General features: G+C 44.4%; 1 protein-coding gene across 5 annotated transcripts in view; it reads left to right on the plus strand.

The window, feature by feature from the left end:
• Nucleotides 1-2,100: 2,100 nt before the first annotated feature.
• The window catches only part of kalrna (kalirin RhoGEF kinase a), a gene marked incomplete at both ends in the record, with an annotated part of 149,354 nt that continues 138,858 nt past the window's right edge, over nt 2,101-12,596 (plus strand). For all 5 annotated transcript variants that reach the window (XM_080838585.1, XM_080838588.1, XM_080838586.1 and 2 more), the window contains one exon: nt 2,101-2,167. In XM_080838585.1, the coding sequence (XP_080694711.1) occupies nt 2,101-2,167 (67 nt within the window). The remainder of the gene's footprint in view (nt 2,168-12,596) is intronic.

The following is a 12,596-nucleotide window of genomic DNA, read 5'->3' on the forward strand; positions in this document are numbered from 1 at the left end:
TACTGTATTTACTGCATGAGTTGTAACACTGATCTGTGTTTAATCACAATAATTTGCAAAGTTATGTAACATGGAAGGAAACCCTTTGGTATTTACACACCTGGAAATGAAGTCCTCTCAAAATTTCCGGAGTGAGATTCCTTACAGCATGTAATGCATGGCGATCAGATGGTTGACACACTGGTAGAGGATGTCCTTTCAACAGAGAGTTGAAGTACCTAGATATATACATTCTACTATAATTTTGATCAACTGTTTTAAAAATGTATATATATTTATGATCATAATGTTTTCAAAACAACATTTCGGCACTGATGAGGAAATGCTAAAGGCAACTGAGATGTTGGACCTAAATGAAGCCTACAACCTCTCTTGACTCTGTTGCCCATATAGTTATGAGGAACTTACTTATGAGACCACTGAAGAAGATCTTCAGGCTGAGTTCGGATCACATCTTTAGTATACTGCTTCATAAATTCTGACAGTGTATCTGGGATGAAGACATCTTCTATCGACTGAGACATTTCTGTGATTATATTTGTCAATTTCACGGATTGAAACGAGAAATTGATATTAAAGAGCTGTGTTTCTAAGAATAACACGTATTACTTCATGCACAGCGCCGAAAGAATGAGGGAGTTTATGGAATGTTGTTGTATGAGATCGTCGAAATAGAATTCAGAACTTCATTGTACATGACGTAAGCTTCGCAAATGACGGTGTATCGAACACTTGCCACTAGAGGGCAATGCATCACTTTCTTTAGCCTCCATAGCCTGGTTCTGTCAAAGAAGTCCAACCTGAACATTTGACAGAATATAGCAGCCTAAACTGAACGGCCAGATCTGTTGTCCTTGCAAAAAATCATACCAGTCACGCTTTCAGTCCCAGTCCCAAATAGGCCGAGTGACGATGGCCCTTCTCTAAACCTAAACCACCAAGCATAGGCTATCTTTACAATTACACATGGATCTGTTAATGGAAAAGTTGTTTTGAGTTTTTTGTTTATAATGAGAAGTCGGTGCGATAGCCCACTATTAGTAAATTTCCACCTAATCTTAATTTACTGTGGTAAAGTGGCTTGACCGTTAATAAAAATATGTTGGAAGCAGACTGCTCTTCGATTTACCAGCACAAACTTGTATACAATTGGGTGCCTTATCAGTCTGCTATTATTTTGCCAGTTTTATGACACAAACAAGAATAGTTTTTTATCGACCTACTCCACGCACACAGCTAATAATCTCTATTCGGTAAAAAAAAAAAAAAAAAGGACAAAAGAGAACTATGAAAAATAATCCCTATTTCAATAATACTTTTCACAAGTATTGGATACGGTTTGTTAGCCAACGGCCTAATATTTTAATAACAGCGCCTACAACTTCTGTGTAGTGACTGAGGGGGGCGTGGGTTCAGTAGGGAAGGAGGGCGCGGAGAATCTCTGCTATTGTTAAGAAAATACGCCCTGCCAATGCAAACGTTGCCTATTTTCACAACTTCACGGTATTGTTCATCAGTGGATGGTTTATACATATTTTCTACGCCGGGCAGCTAAAAAATGACAACCTCGTAAAGCAAAAATAGACGAAAATCTCAGCTTGCCCAAGAAATGCCACTTAACCTTACATTATGCAGATTTCGTGACATCACTCACTGTTAAAGATATCGCTCGAATGCAACCAAGCGAGCGCAAGACTCCGCTTGGCTAATTATTCAAAATGCCGGTGGTTTGTTTCATTCAATACACCTATTCTTCTCGGTGCTCCAACTTACAATTTAGCCTGGGTGAAATGCTATCTTAATTCGGAGCCGCTAAACGGCATCTTCTGTGTCACATGCGCTGAGGGTCCTATTGTGGCGCCGGAGCTGCGGAGGGAGGCTGGATTCGAAACAATAGACCAAAATACGGCGCTGCTCATCGCAGGGGCAGCAGAAGACGTATGCTATAGCCAGGACTGGAGAACGGAACGGCCACGACCAAGAACTTCAAAACCATGGAGAAGCCCGTGCACTGATCTTCCTTTTTTTTTTTAGCTTCAGCACAATTCACTGGATATACTTCTTTTTACTGATTAGTTCTGTGAACCTCAAAGAGAAAAGATGAATTCCGCAGAAGCTGCCGAGGAGGGACCGAATGACTCCGATACGGATGCATTCTTCAAAACAGGTAGGATGGCAACTAGGCAAATTCTCCTCTAGCTTTTAATAAGCGGATTTGTTCGGCTTGACGGATCCTAGTTGTGTGTTTAGGTTTTGTCACTGTAGTGGGTAAACGGAGAGGGATTATGGGGTTCTAAGAGAGTGCTTGCTGTGAGCACAAGCACAGAATTAATACCCAATAAGGTATCCTACACTGTAAAAAAAAAAAAGCCTGCCTAACTTAAAATTTCTAAGTGACCGGTTGCACCTAAATTTTTAAGTTGGCCCAACTTAAGTTGCGGAAGCAAACTTTTTTTAGTTGGGCTGACTACCCCTGCATGTGGACTGAACTTAAAATAGAATGTTGTGTCAATTAAAGATTGTCTGTTGACTAAACATAGCTAGTTGGGCCAACAAGCAGACGCAAAATGAAAAATAATATGTTGCCCTTATTAATTATTTCATGTTGGCCAAAAAGCCTATTTTTCATTATTTAAAATAAATTACACACAATGCTCTGATCAAGTACATTTCATTTATTTTCATTTAAATCAAATTCAAATATCAGCATTAACTCATATCATTTAACACATTTCAAATTATTCAAACATCACATAATTCTCCCCTTTAACCCACGTTAAGACAACACACAAAATAAACAATGCACTTTAAACAAACGGTGTGTGTGCGGGTGTATGTGTGGGTGCGTGTGTGTAGGGTTATGTGCGTTTATGGGGTGTGAGGCAGCTTGAGAGTATGAAGTTAGAGCACGGTGCTCTCCAGTGTGAAAACTCAAAGTTAGAGCAAGGTGCAACATTACAAAGTTACAAAAATTCATCAAAAAACATTTTAACAGGAACATTTTAACCATAACATTTGGAAGAAACCTTGACCATTAAACCTTAAAGGCACAATATGCAACATTTATGCTTCAGGATTAGGGTTAGGATAAGCAGTTTAACCTTAAAATAACAGCTTAAAAAAATTTGGGGCGCTACAATGACTTTTAATATGGAGAATTGCGTCCGTGCCAATGGCATAGCAGGGTCGATAGGCATATAACTGCATTCTGTAGTTTTGCCTGCCGATGCCCGCCGACCTGACTTTGATTACTTTCTGCAGATCTAGTAAGTAGCTTATTGGCCGTCTTGCTTAGTCTTGTGTTGCACATGATTGATGTTCGACTGTGTAAGGACAGTTGTTGAGTAATTAGTTTGTCATAATGTCAAAGTCAGCACATATCAAGAGATTTCGTTAGTTTTAGCTGCTAGCATACATTTAGCGAATAGCTATTAATCCTTAATGCACCTTTAAATAACACATTTTTCAAGGACTGTATTCTTGCGGAGCACTCCATTCCTTGGTGTAAGAGAATTTTCTGGACTGCCTCGAATGTATATTTAAAGTCCTTAGGGTACTCGATATTCAAAGCAAAAAACAGACCGAAGAGGATCATGAGAGCATTTTGGGAAGTCTCCCAGATTGTCCATGACACCTCCTCCAGTACTAAGGTCACATTGACCACTGTGTTGGTAACACTGTCAGTTACCTCCAGGATCCCCATTTTCATGGCCTTTGTATGTGGCCCCAGTGCCTCAGTATCCTGTGAAACACAATAAATGACACTTAGTGTCAGACTGAAAGCATAATGTCTTATGCAATTATTACTGCATTTCAAACAGTAATACCATAAAGTTACTAAAATTAATTACCTTAATGTCTTTGAAATGGAAGCTGGCTCCCTCAAGAACAGGGGAAGACCACGGAGAACAGTAGACCTTCTATAAGGGGTTAGATCTGTGGTCTGCCAAAAACACAGGTCAACAATAAGACATTATTAAAGTCACCTTATTCACAAACAGGTTATGCGCATCTACTCTACCATGCAACTGTTTAGGATCACCTACTCCTTTAACATTGGTCTTCTTTACAACCAACTTCATGAAAGTTACCTGAAATGCATTAAAAGTACAAACACAGTCTTGGTGAATGAAGGGAAAAGAACCTTTACCAGCTTGCCAGTGATGAAGCCTGTAATGCTTAGCCAGGACGTCTTGCTGCAAATGGACAAATTTACAATGGCGGCACTGCATGTGAATAGAAGTCTGGAAAAAAAAAACCTGAAATACAAACAAAGACAAATGCATCAATAACTGGTGATTATTTGAAGAGAACATCCATATTAAACTATGCTTATGTATTTTTAGGGCATTCTTAAACCTAACGCTGATTCCACTTAGACGCTATGCGTCCCGCTCCTTTTGGGAAAGAATGGAGATGAGAACCAAGCAGTCACCAATCAGTTCGGCGTGTGTGAGAATTGGAAGTTGTGCAAAGGGCGGGAGTATTAAAAAAATAGAGACACAAGATGGCGGGTCTCTGGAGTCTGTTACTGGGACATATTTTATCTGAATAAAGCTTAATACAGGTGTTTAAACGACTTTTATATGTCTACTTCGACTCAGTTTGTTGTTTATATACTACACGGACACTGTCAGGGCAAACAGAATGTTGTATGTCTTGAATGAAGCTCTCGACGTTATTGTTAGCTGGCTGCTAACACTTTAATGTAGAAGCTAGCTGCTAACATTAGCCTCATCGGTGCGTTTTGCCTTAAGATAATACATTTAGTGGATACGTAAATAAATTAGAGCATGTGCAACATCTATTACATTTTATTGACTTCACAAGCTAATCTGCTATTACTTTCTACTTGACACTCCCTACATGACAGCCAAACTGATTTTTCTGACCCCCGCCTGCAGATAAAACGGTCGACTGGAAACATAGCTTAACAATGGCTAACTAGCCATCCTACCTCTTCTAGGCTAAGTATAGCTGGGTACAGGGTGGTTGGTGAGGCAAATTGATGATCTCAAAATATGGTAAACCGCTTAAAACCCCAGTAGCAGGTATTAGTTTTCGTGTTTTAAGGCAATACTGGTTATTTTTCAGACTGAAATGTTTTTCACTCTTGCATAAGGAGACTTTATAGAGTATAGAGTACTATCTGCTAACACGAAGGCACATGTAATTTAAATGTTAACTAGAACTAGCCTAACTGATCAACCACTATGTGATTGCGAAGCGCTAGTTACCAAGACTAGCCGGCTGCAGCAGAGCCATTTATCACACGTATCATAAGCCAGAACGCAAATGGAATTTGACAATCAAAACATTAAACCTTTAAATAACAAGCGGAGAACATTCCAGGCAATGTAGGCTACAGGGCTTATACAAATAATTATAATAAATAAATATATATGGCGCTACCTAACCATTAGGGTCAACCTAAACCACGTGCCAGTGGGGAAGGAAAGCTAAGATGTAATAATTAAAAATGTGAATTGCCAGCACTGCTCATCGCTGCAGGTAGGTTATAAATACAGGTAAATAGATATATACAATCGACAATAGATTTATTCAATTTGCTGATAACTTCGTAGCACAAAGACAGGGAGCTTATCTTTGAAACACTCACCATCTCAAGATGTCTGACTTGACTTGTGAGGAAAATTCTAGAATAGAAGCCTAGTAGAAATCCGTTGCGCATGCTCAGACAATTCTCGCTGGTCCCTCTTGCTCGGCCAACATAATATTTTTTGTGGGATGTTAAAAGTTTGGTGAACACAATTATATATGTTCCCTTGATGAACATTTTATAGTACAGTAATGAAAATCATGCAATCATTGGCCAAACATATTTTTCTTTTTTGACACAACCACCATGTTGAGCAAACATGTATTTTCTCATTTGTACAACTTTTTGCATCGATCATTTTTTACAGTGTAAAGTAAACCGACGGATATGCTTTGCAACCCATGGATCAACTGATGTGGACATTGCAAGTCACTTCTTCACGTTTTCTCCATCTCCAAGCGCAACTCAAGTTATTGGAAATGGGAAAGGTTTGTCCAGCTCTCTCTGCGACCTCTCACGCATCCTTACGTGGGGTAGCACATCGCTTTTGTTTGACAGTTGTGCCTTGTCACACGGATTTCTACTCAAAACGCTCATACATCCTTCGGTACAGAAGAAACATTAAAGTTTATTGAAAGCCTACAAGCGTTTCACGTCCATACATTTTAGTCATAGTGCAACTTTGGGATAATTAAAATAAAACCAGGGGTTCAAGAAAGCAATGATGCAGCCTTGTGTGAAATGCACAGCGCTATGTTTGAGACCGCATACATTTGGTATGTCTCATTCCCCTTATCCCAAATATATGGCTTGGAAAAAGACTATAATTGTCTTGAGGTTATGGCTACCTTGGGTCTCACAAACAGTGAAGCCAATTTAGAAATGTGTGAGAACAATCAAGTCAGACTATGGGCTTTCCCCTCCTACGCAACCATAATGTTGTTATACTTTCATCTAGAAATTCATTGTACGTGTGCTTCGAAAGGAACCATCTTTGTGACTATACCACTTTCACATTAGTCCAGGAGTGTAATTGGTTTTGACAGGTTCTGGGTATCAAATAGTACTCTATATTCACTTGGCAGTTTGGTGTTTTGATGTTTGAATGAGTTTGACTCTTAGTGTATGTAAGGAATGGCTTGTACACTCACTTAGTTTGAGTGTCCTCATGAACAAAGCGCCTGTTCACCTGTTAGGTGGCTGCTATCCAATGTGAACTTCTATCCAATGTGAACAAATGTAGCCTCAGTATCAGACACCTTCCAGCAGTGCATGCATGTGATGCTAACTCTCCTGAGTGCCTCTGTAGGTTAGGATGCTAGCACAGTCATGCCACAGTGCCTCTGTGGCACACACTCAGAGTGTGCGACTCGAGGACACGCCCTGGCGCGCACACACACACACACCCGCCCGCCTCTCTGCACTCCAATCGCCTGCCCCACAAGCCCACCCCTCAGCAGTTTACGCTGCCAGTCAAAATATCAGCGCACTTTTACAACTTGATCCTGAGAGGAAGTGCTGATAAAGGAAGTCATGCCAACCCCCCCCCCCCCCCCCCCCCTCCTCCACTCCCTCCCTCTCCCTCCCTCTTTCTCTCTCTCTGTCTGATGCTGTTTACGATCCCTCCATTACATTTTAGGGTCATGCTGAAATGACAGTGTCAGGAAATGTAGTGTCTGGGGGGGCCGGGGGGCTCGTGTGCTAAAGAGTGCTGTCTTTGCACAAACTAGTCTTTGGCTGGAAGTGCGTATCTTTTCTAGTGCCTGATGGCACCAACTGCAGCAGTGTACATAGGGGGGCTGCATCTGTGGTTTTGAGGCATATGCACTACAGCAAAGTGGGACATGAACGTGGAGAAGAGCTGGGAGAGGGAGAGAGAGAGAGAGAGAGAGAGAGAGAGAGAGAGCAAGAGAGAGCAAGAGAGAGCGAGAGAGACAGTCTGTCTTTTGTGTTAGGATCTATCCTCAGAACCACAGCGCTGCTGCTGCCACCGCCGCCTTCTCTTCTGCTTTGGGTCTCTGACGAAAGTGAAATGACTCACAGATGGCGGGGCTGGGCCTCGGCCGAGGCCAGCGGCGAGGGGCACGACTTTGCCGTGGCGGCGCGGTGGAGACGAGGACATCTGCTCGCATCTGGCCGGAGACATCAATGGTTGGGTCTGATCCGCCATGGCAGACCTTGCCCTCTGGGTGGGAATGGGAGAGAGAGTCGTGCCCTCGCCCTCGCCCCCGTCCACCCCCAGCACCACCGTCGCCCCACGCCCTGCCTCACCTCTACTGCTCAGCCAGGACATTGGTTATGCCACCAAACCAAACGGCCGTGGGTGTTTTGCCTGGGTGAAGAAAGACATTACGTGGCTGACTGGGCAGCAATCCATTCACAACGGCTGGCCTGAAAGGACTCTAAAGTGGGTTTACGTCCGGATCCTCTGCTGGACACTTCCCGGCCTGCTTATTCGCAGCTTAGAGGTAGATTAACCTTGAATGCAGACGCTAATTCACCCCTGCATTGTGGAGCGGACTCAGGACTCGTGGTGTGCGTGTCTGCATGAGGACAAGACCTGCCTGCCAGCTCTTCCTTTTATGTGGGCTAAGTAATCAGAGAGCCTCCGAAAAAAAAAACTCCCCTTTTGTCTGTTGCTGCCTTGTTCTGAGGGCTGTAAGTTAAATATGAGCCGGAGCAATCACAGGGAGAAGCAATTTGTCCTGATGTGCTCTGCTTTCTTTTCTTTTTTTTTTTAACAAGCTGTATTTTAGTGGAGCCCGGCCCATCATTGCCTCAGGTAATAAGGGCAGGAGATTGGCAGTGCTCATCTCGTGGATCAATACCTACATCTCCCGCGTTTCAGCCAGCAGGACAGCTCTCTCTCGCTGAGTGCAACACACACCATCCACATCTGAGCAGGCTATTTCTGGCTCGCCCCACCCAACCCCACCCCACCTGCCATTTCTGAAGTAGGCATTTATCAGTCTGATGGACTCACTGAATAATTGGGCCCGATTCAGTTGTTACAAGCATCTTTAGCTATTTCTAAAGGCAGTAAGTCTTCTCTGATGGTGAAACACATCCGCCATTGTGTGTCCCTCAGCCATGGGTGTTCTGCAGTGATGGGCTCATTCATAATTAAAGCCCAGTGAGTGTGTTGGTGCCACAGACTCTGAGTGCTTTAGAGTGTGGTGACAGAGCCGTCTGAAATTTGTGAAGGGGCAGCTGGTTGACCCTCGTGCCCCCAGGACCTTAATTTTCCACTTCAGTATGCGATAGGACAGACTCCCTCTCTCTCTCTCTCTCTCTCTCTCTCTCTCACTCACTCTCTCTCTCTCTCTCACTCTGAGTCCACGGTTAGAAAGGATGTGGGCAGAAACACAGGCATTGTGTGAATTATCTATACTTAACCACTGTCAAAACAGAGAGAGAGAGAGAGAGAGATGGAGAGAGAGAGAGAGAGAGAGAAATGGACAGATAGAAAGAAAAAGGGTGAGGGAAAACAGAGAGGAAGAGTAACAAAAAGGAGACCAAGACGGAGTGAGATGTTGTGTCTGCTCACAGAAGGCTCAGCTGTGGGTTTGGGCTCCACAGATGACACTGTCAGCCTGAGCCTGCTGCATGTTTGGTCACATGACTTCCTTCTTTAATGAAGGCCTACATGAAACGCCTGAGGGTAATTAGGTCCCTGGTGCCAAGTGGAGTATTTATGCAGATGCATGAACGCAAGTCGACCGTTTCCCCCCTGGGTCTCCTTTCTTAGGACTTCTAACGTTAAAATAAAAATGGGTTCTGCACGGATTTCGCACACAGTTTCATTTTTAAATCTGCACTCACTCTCAAACCAGGCCATCACTCATGTCTAATGGGCTGATGCCTCTAATGGGCCTTGTGTGAGACAGACTCAAGCGCTGAGGGGTGAATTCAGTCATGCCTTTTTTAGGCTCCTGCTCAGCTCCCCTCCATTCTGAGACAGGCCTTGGCTTTCTTCCATCGTCAGAATGGGGGGTCTCCTCCTCCTCCTCCTACTCCTCCTCCTCCTCCTCCTCCTCATGGTCCCACTAAGGACGCTCATAAATGGCCGCTCCACTCCGCGCTTGATTGGAAGCATGGGGGGAGAACAATGCCGTCTGATGCCCCACTGTCAGCCGTAACAATGAGCTTGGTGCTGGGACCTCCCTATTCTCCTCAGTCTCTCTCACTCAGACTCTCTATCTCTCACTCTCTCTCTCTCTGGGTCTTTCTCTCTCTCTCTCTCTGTCTCTCTCTCTTTCTCTCTCTGGGTCTTTCTCTCTCTCTCTCTCTGTCTCTCTCTCTTTCTCTCTCTCAGTCTTCCTCTCTCTGTCTCTCTGTCTCTCTCTCTCTCTCTCTGCATCCCTCCCACTCCCGCCAGCAGGCCAAACAGTAGCATGCTAGCTGTGTGTCTGCGCCCCACTATAGTGCAGGGAGAGGGCTGGCAGATGGCTAATTGGCCCGACGTAAACCACCAGGGTAATAGGGAGAGTGAGGGAAGATTTGTGGGGATTATTGAGTCATGATCTGACGTGGATGGAGAAAGAGAGAGAAAGGGAGCACCGAGGAAAATGGGGATGCCCCCCCCCCAACACACACCAAATCCCCCCTCGCACACATGCACTACCACCCCAGCTCGGACTGTGGTATGTGTAACCATATGCCACAGGAGGCTGAGTGAAAGGGGAGGCTGGCCCAGGAGGCTAATGGAGTCAGATCTTATTAACTGATCCATTCCTTAAAAAAACAAGGCTTTTAGAGAAATTGCGGGGACCCGTCCCCCCGGGGCAAGGCATCTGTGTTTATCCATATGAAGGTGTTAGGGACGGCGCTTCTCATTGTACACTTTGCCATATTCATTAGTCAGGCATATGTTATTATGCCACTTTTTTTAAGGGATGGTTTTAGAATGTTTTTCTCATATTGAAGGAGATGAAACATCCTGCCACGTCTCTCTCTCTCTCTCTGGGGACATTTCCAGCATCTTGCGGGGGGAAAGATATTGCGGTTATATAGTGCACCCGCACGTGACCTTTTTAAAATGAATGCTCAGACCTTTACTCATAAAGGCGACTGAATGTGAGGCACTATGACAAATGGTAGAATCCCATCAGAACACCTGCTTTGCCTCCCCGCTCCTGTTTTAAGTGTTCATCTTGAATGGATAGGCCCATTACGTATCTCCATAAAACCCTGTGGCTTTTTCTCTCTTTGTTCACCAGAGTTAATGTAGCAAATCCTCTCTGTGATTGGTGATGGAAAGAATCCTCTGTTTTTACACGCCTGGGAAGAGCAGTACGGTAATAACTGTGCTGTATTATTCCTGAATGTACCGGTAATGTCTTGAGGTTTAAATAAACAAAACTGTGTTTTCTCTATCAGACGGGGTCAATTGAGATTTGTGGTTCAAAGAAATTTCCCATTTATTTCTTTTGAGTCAGCCATTGTTCCTATTACGTATGTGCCAGAGGTCGTTAGGAAGGACATTTGACCATAGTCTGACTCTTTATATCTTTTGAGAATCTTGCGTAGTAACAACAAGCATTGATTTCCATCCAAAAGAAATCCATTGTTTGGCATATTGGTTGTCAATGGAGATCACATGTGATATAACAGCGTGGCTTGGCTTGCTCAGGAGTCAGTGGTAACCTAATTACAGAGGGGGTCAAGCGCTGCAACAGCCCTCTGTGAAAGTCCAATTAGCCATTGGCAGCATTCATGTGCGGATGATAGCAGGTGGAGGGCTCCCAAGTGACGGACTGATAAAGACAACCCCCCCCCCCCCCCCCCAACCCAACCCAGCCTCACGGGGCTGCATTGTCGCTCCCGTATCAGCGTGCCGATTACAGTACCTATCAATCGACAGCTTCTCCTTGGGGGATCGCCGGGTACCGGTAGGATGGATCTCACTATCATGGGTTTTCCAGGCTTGATTGCTTTGTTGTGGATTTGTCTGCGGGTCCCAGGAGGGAGAGTGGGAGGTCTGTAGCCATCACTCACAAAGGCTACCCGTGGTAACATGGTTTTTGCGGTGTGGACCCCTTAAGCTCGGGCGAGGGCTCAGGGCAGCTAAGGCTCCCGGTGATGAGAGTGGAGGCTCGGGTTTCATAGAAGAAGCATCTCATTCAGCTTCATCTGTTCCTGGCAGGAGATTGGGGGGGGTAGGGGGGTGGTGGGGGGCATAATAGCCATGATATGGAGCAGAGGAAATGAAAATGGATGTCGAAATAGTTTCAATGGAAGCTTATGAGTCTCCCCTTTCAGTATTTTCCATCAGTAGGAGACAGCAAGATGGAGAGAGTGAGAGAGAGATGGAGAATGAGAGCAACCAAAAGAGACATGAAGAAAGAGGGAGTGGCAGAGAATGAGAGAGAGAGAGAGAGAGGCATCATGGGTCCAAATTCTGAGTGATCATGGGTCCTTTCTCTGGGGATAGAGAATGAGAGAGTGACATAGAGAGAATGAGAGAGAGAGAGAGAAAGACAGAGAGAGTAAGGATAAATAAAGAGAGAGTGACCAAGAGAGAGAGAGAAAGACAGAGAGAGTAAGGATAAATAAAGAGAGAGTGACCAAGAGAGAGTGACAGAGAGAGAGAGAGACATAGAGAGAATGAGAAAGAGAGAGAGTAAGGCTAAAGAAAGAGAGAGTGACAGAGAGAGAGAGAGACAGAGAGAGTAAGGCTAAAGAAAGAGAGTGACCGAGAGACAGTGACAGAGAGATAGAGAGAGAGAGAGACAGAGAGAGTAAGGATAAATAAAGAGAGAGTGACCGAGAGAGAGTGACAGAGAGAGAGAGAGAGAGAGAGACAGAGAGAGTAAGGCTAAAGAAAGAGAGTGACCGAGAGACAGTGACAGAGAGATAGAGAGAGAGAGAGACATAGAGAGTAAGGATAAATAAAGAGAGAGTGACCGAGAGAGAGTGACAGAGAGAGAGAGAGACATAGAGAGTAAGGATAAGTAAAAAGAGAGTGACCAAGAGGGAGAGAGTGAGGCATGATGGGTCCTCTTTCTGGGCGGCCACAGCTCTCAGCGGGGCAGCC

Source organism: Sprattus sprattus (genome assembly GCF_963457725.1).
Source record: "Sprattus sprattus genome assembly, chromosome: 5".
Lineage (NCBI taxonomy): Eukaryota > Metazoa > Chordata > Actinopteri > Clupeiformes > Clupeidae > Sprattus > Sprattus sprattus.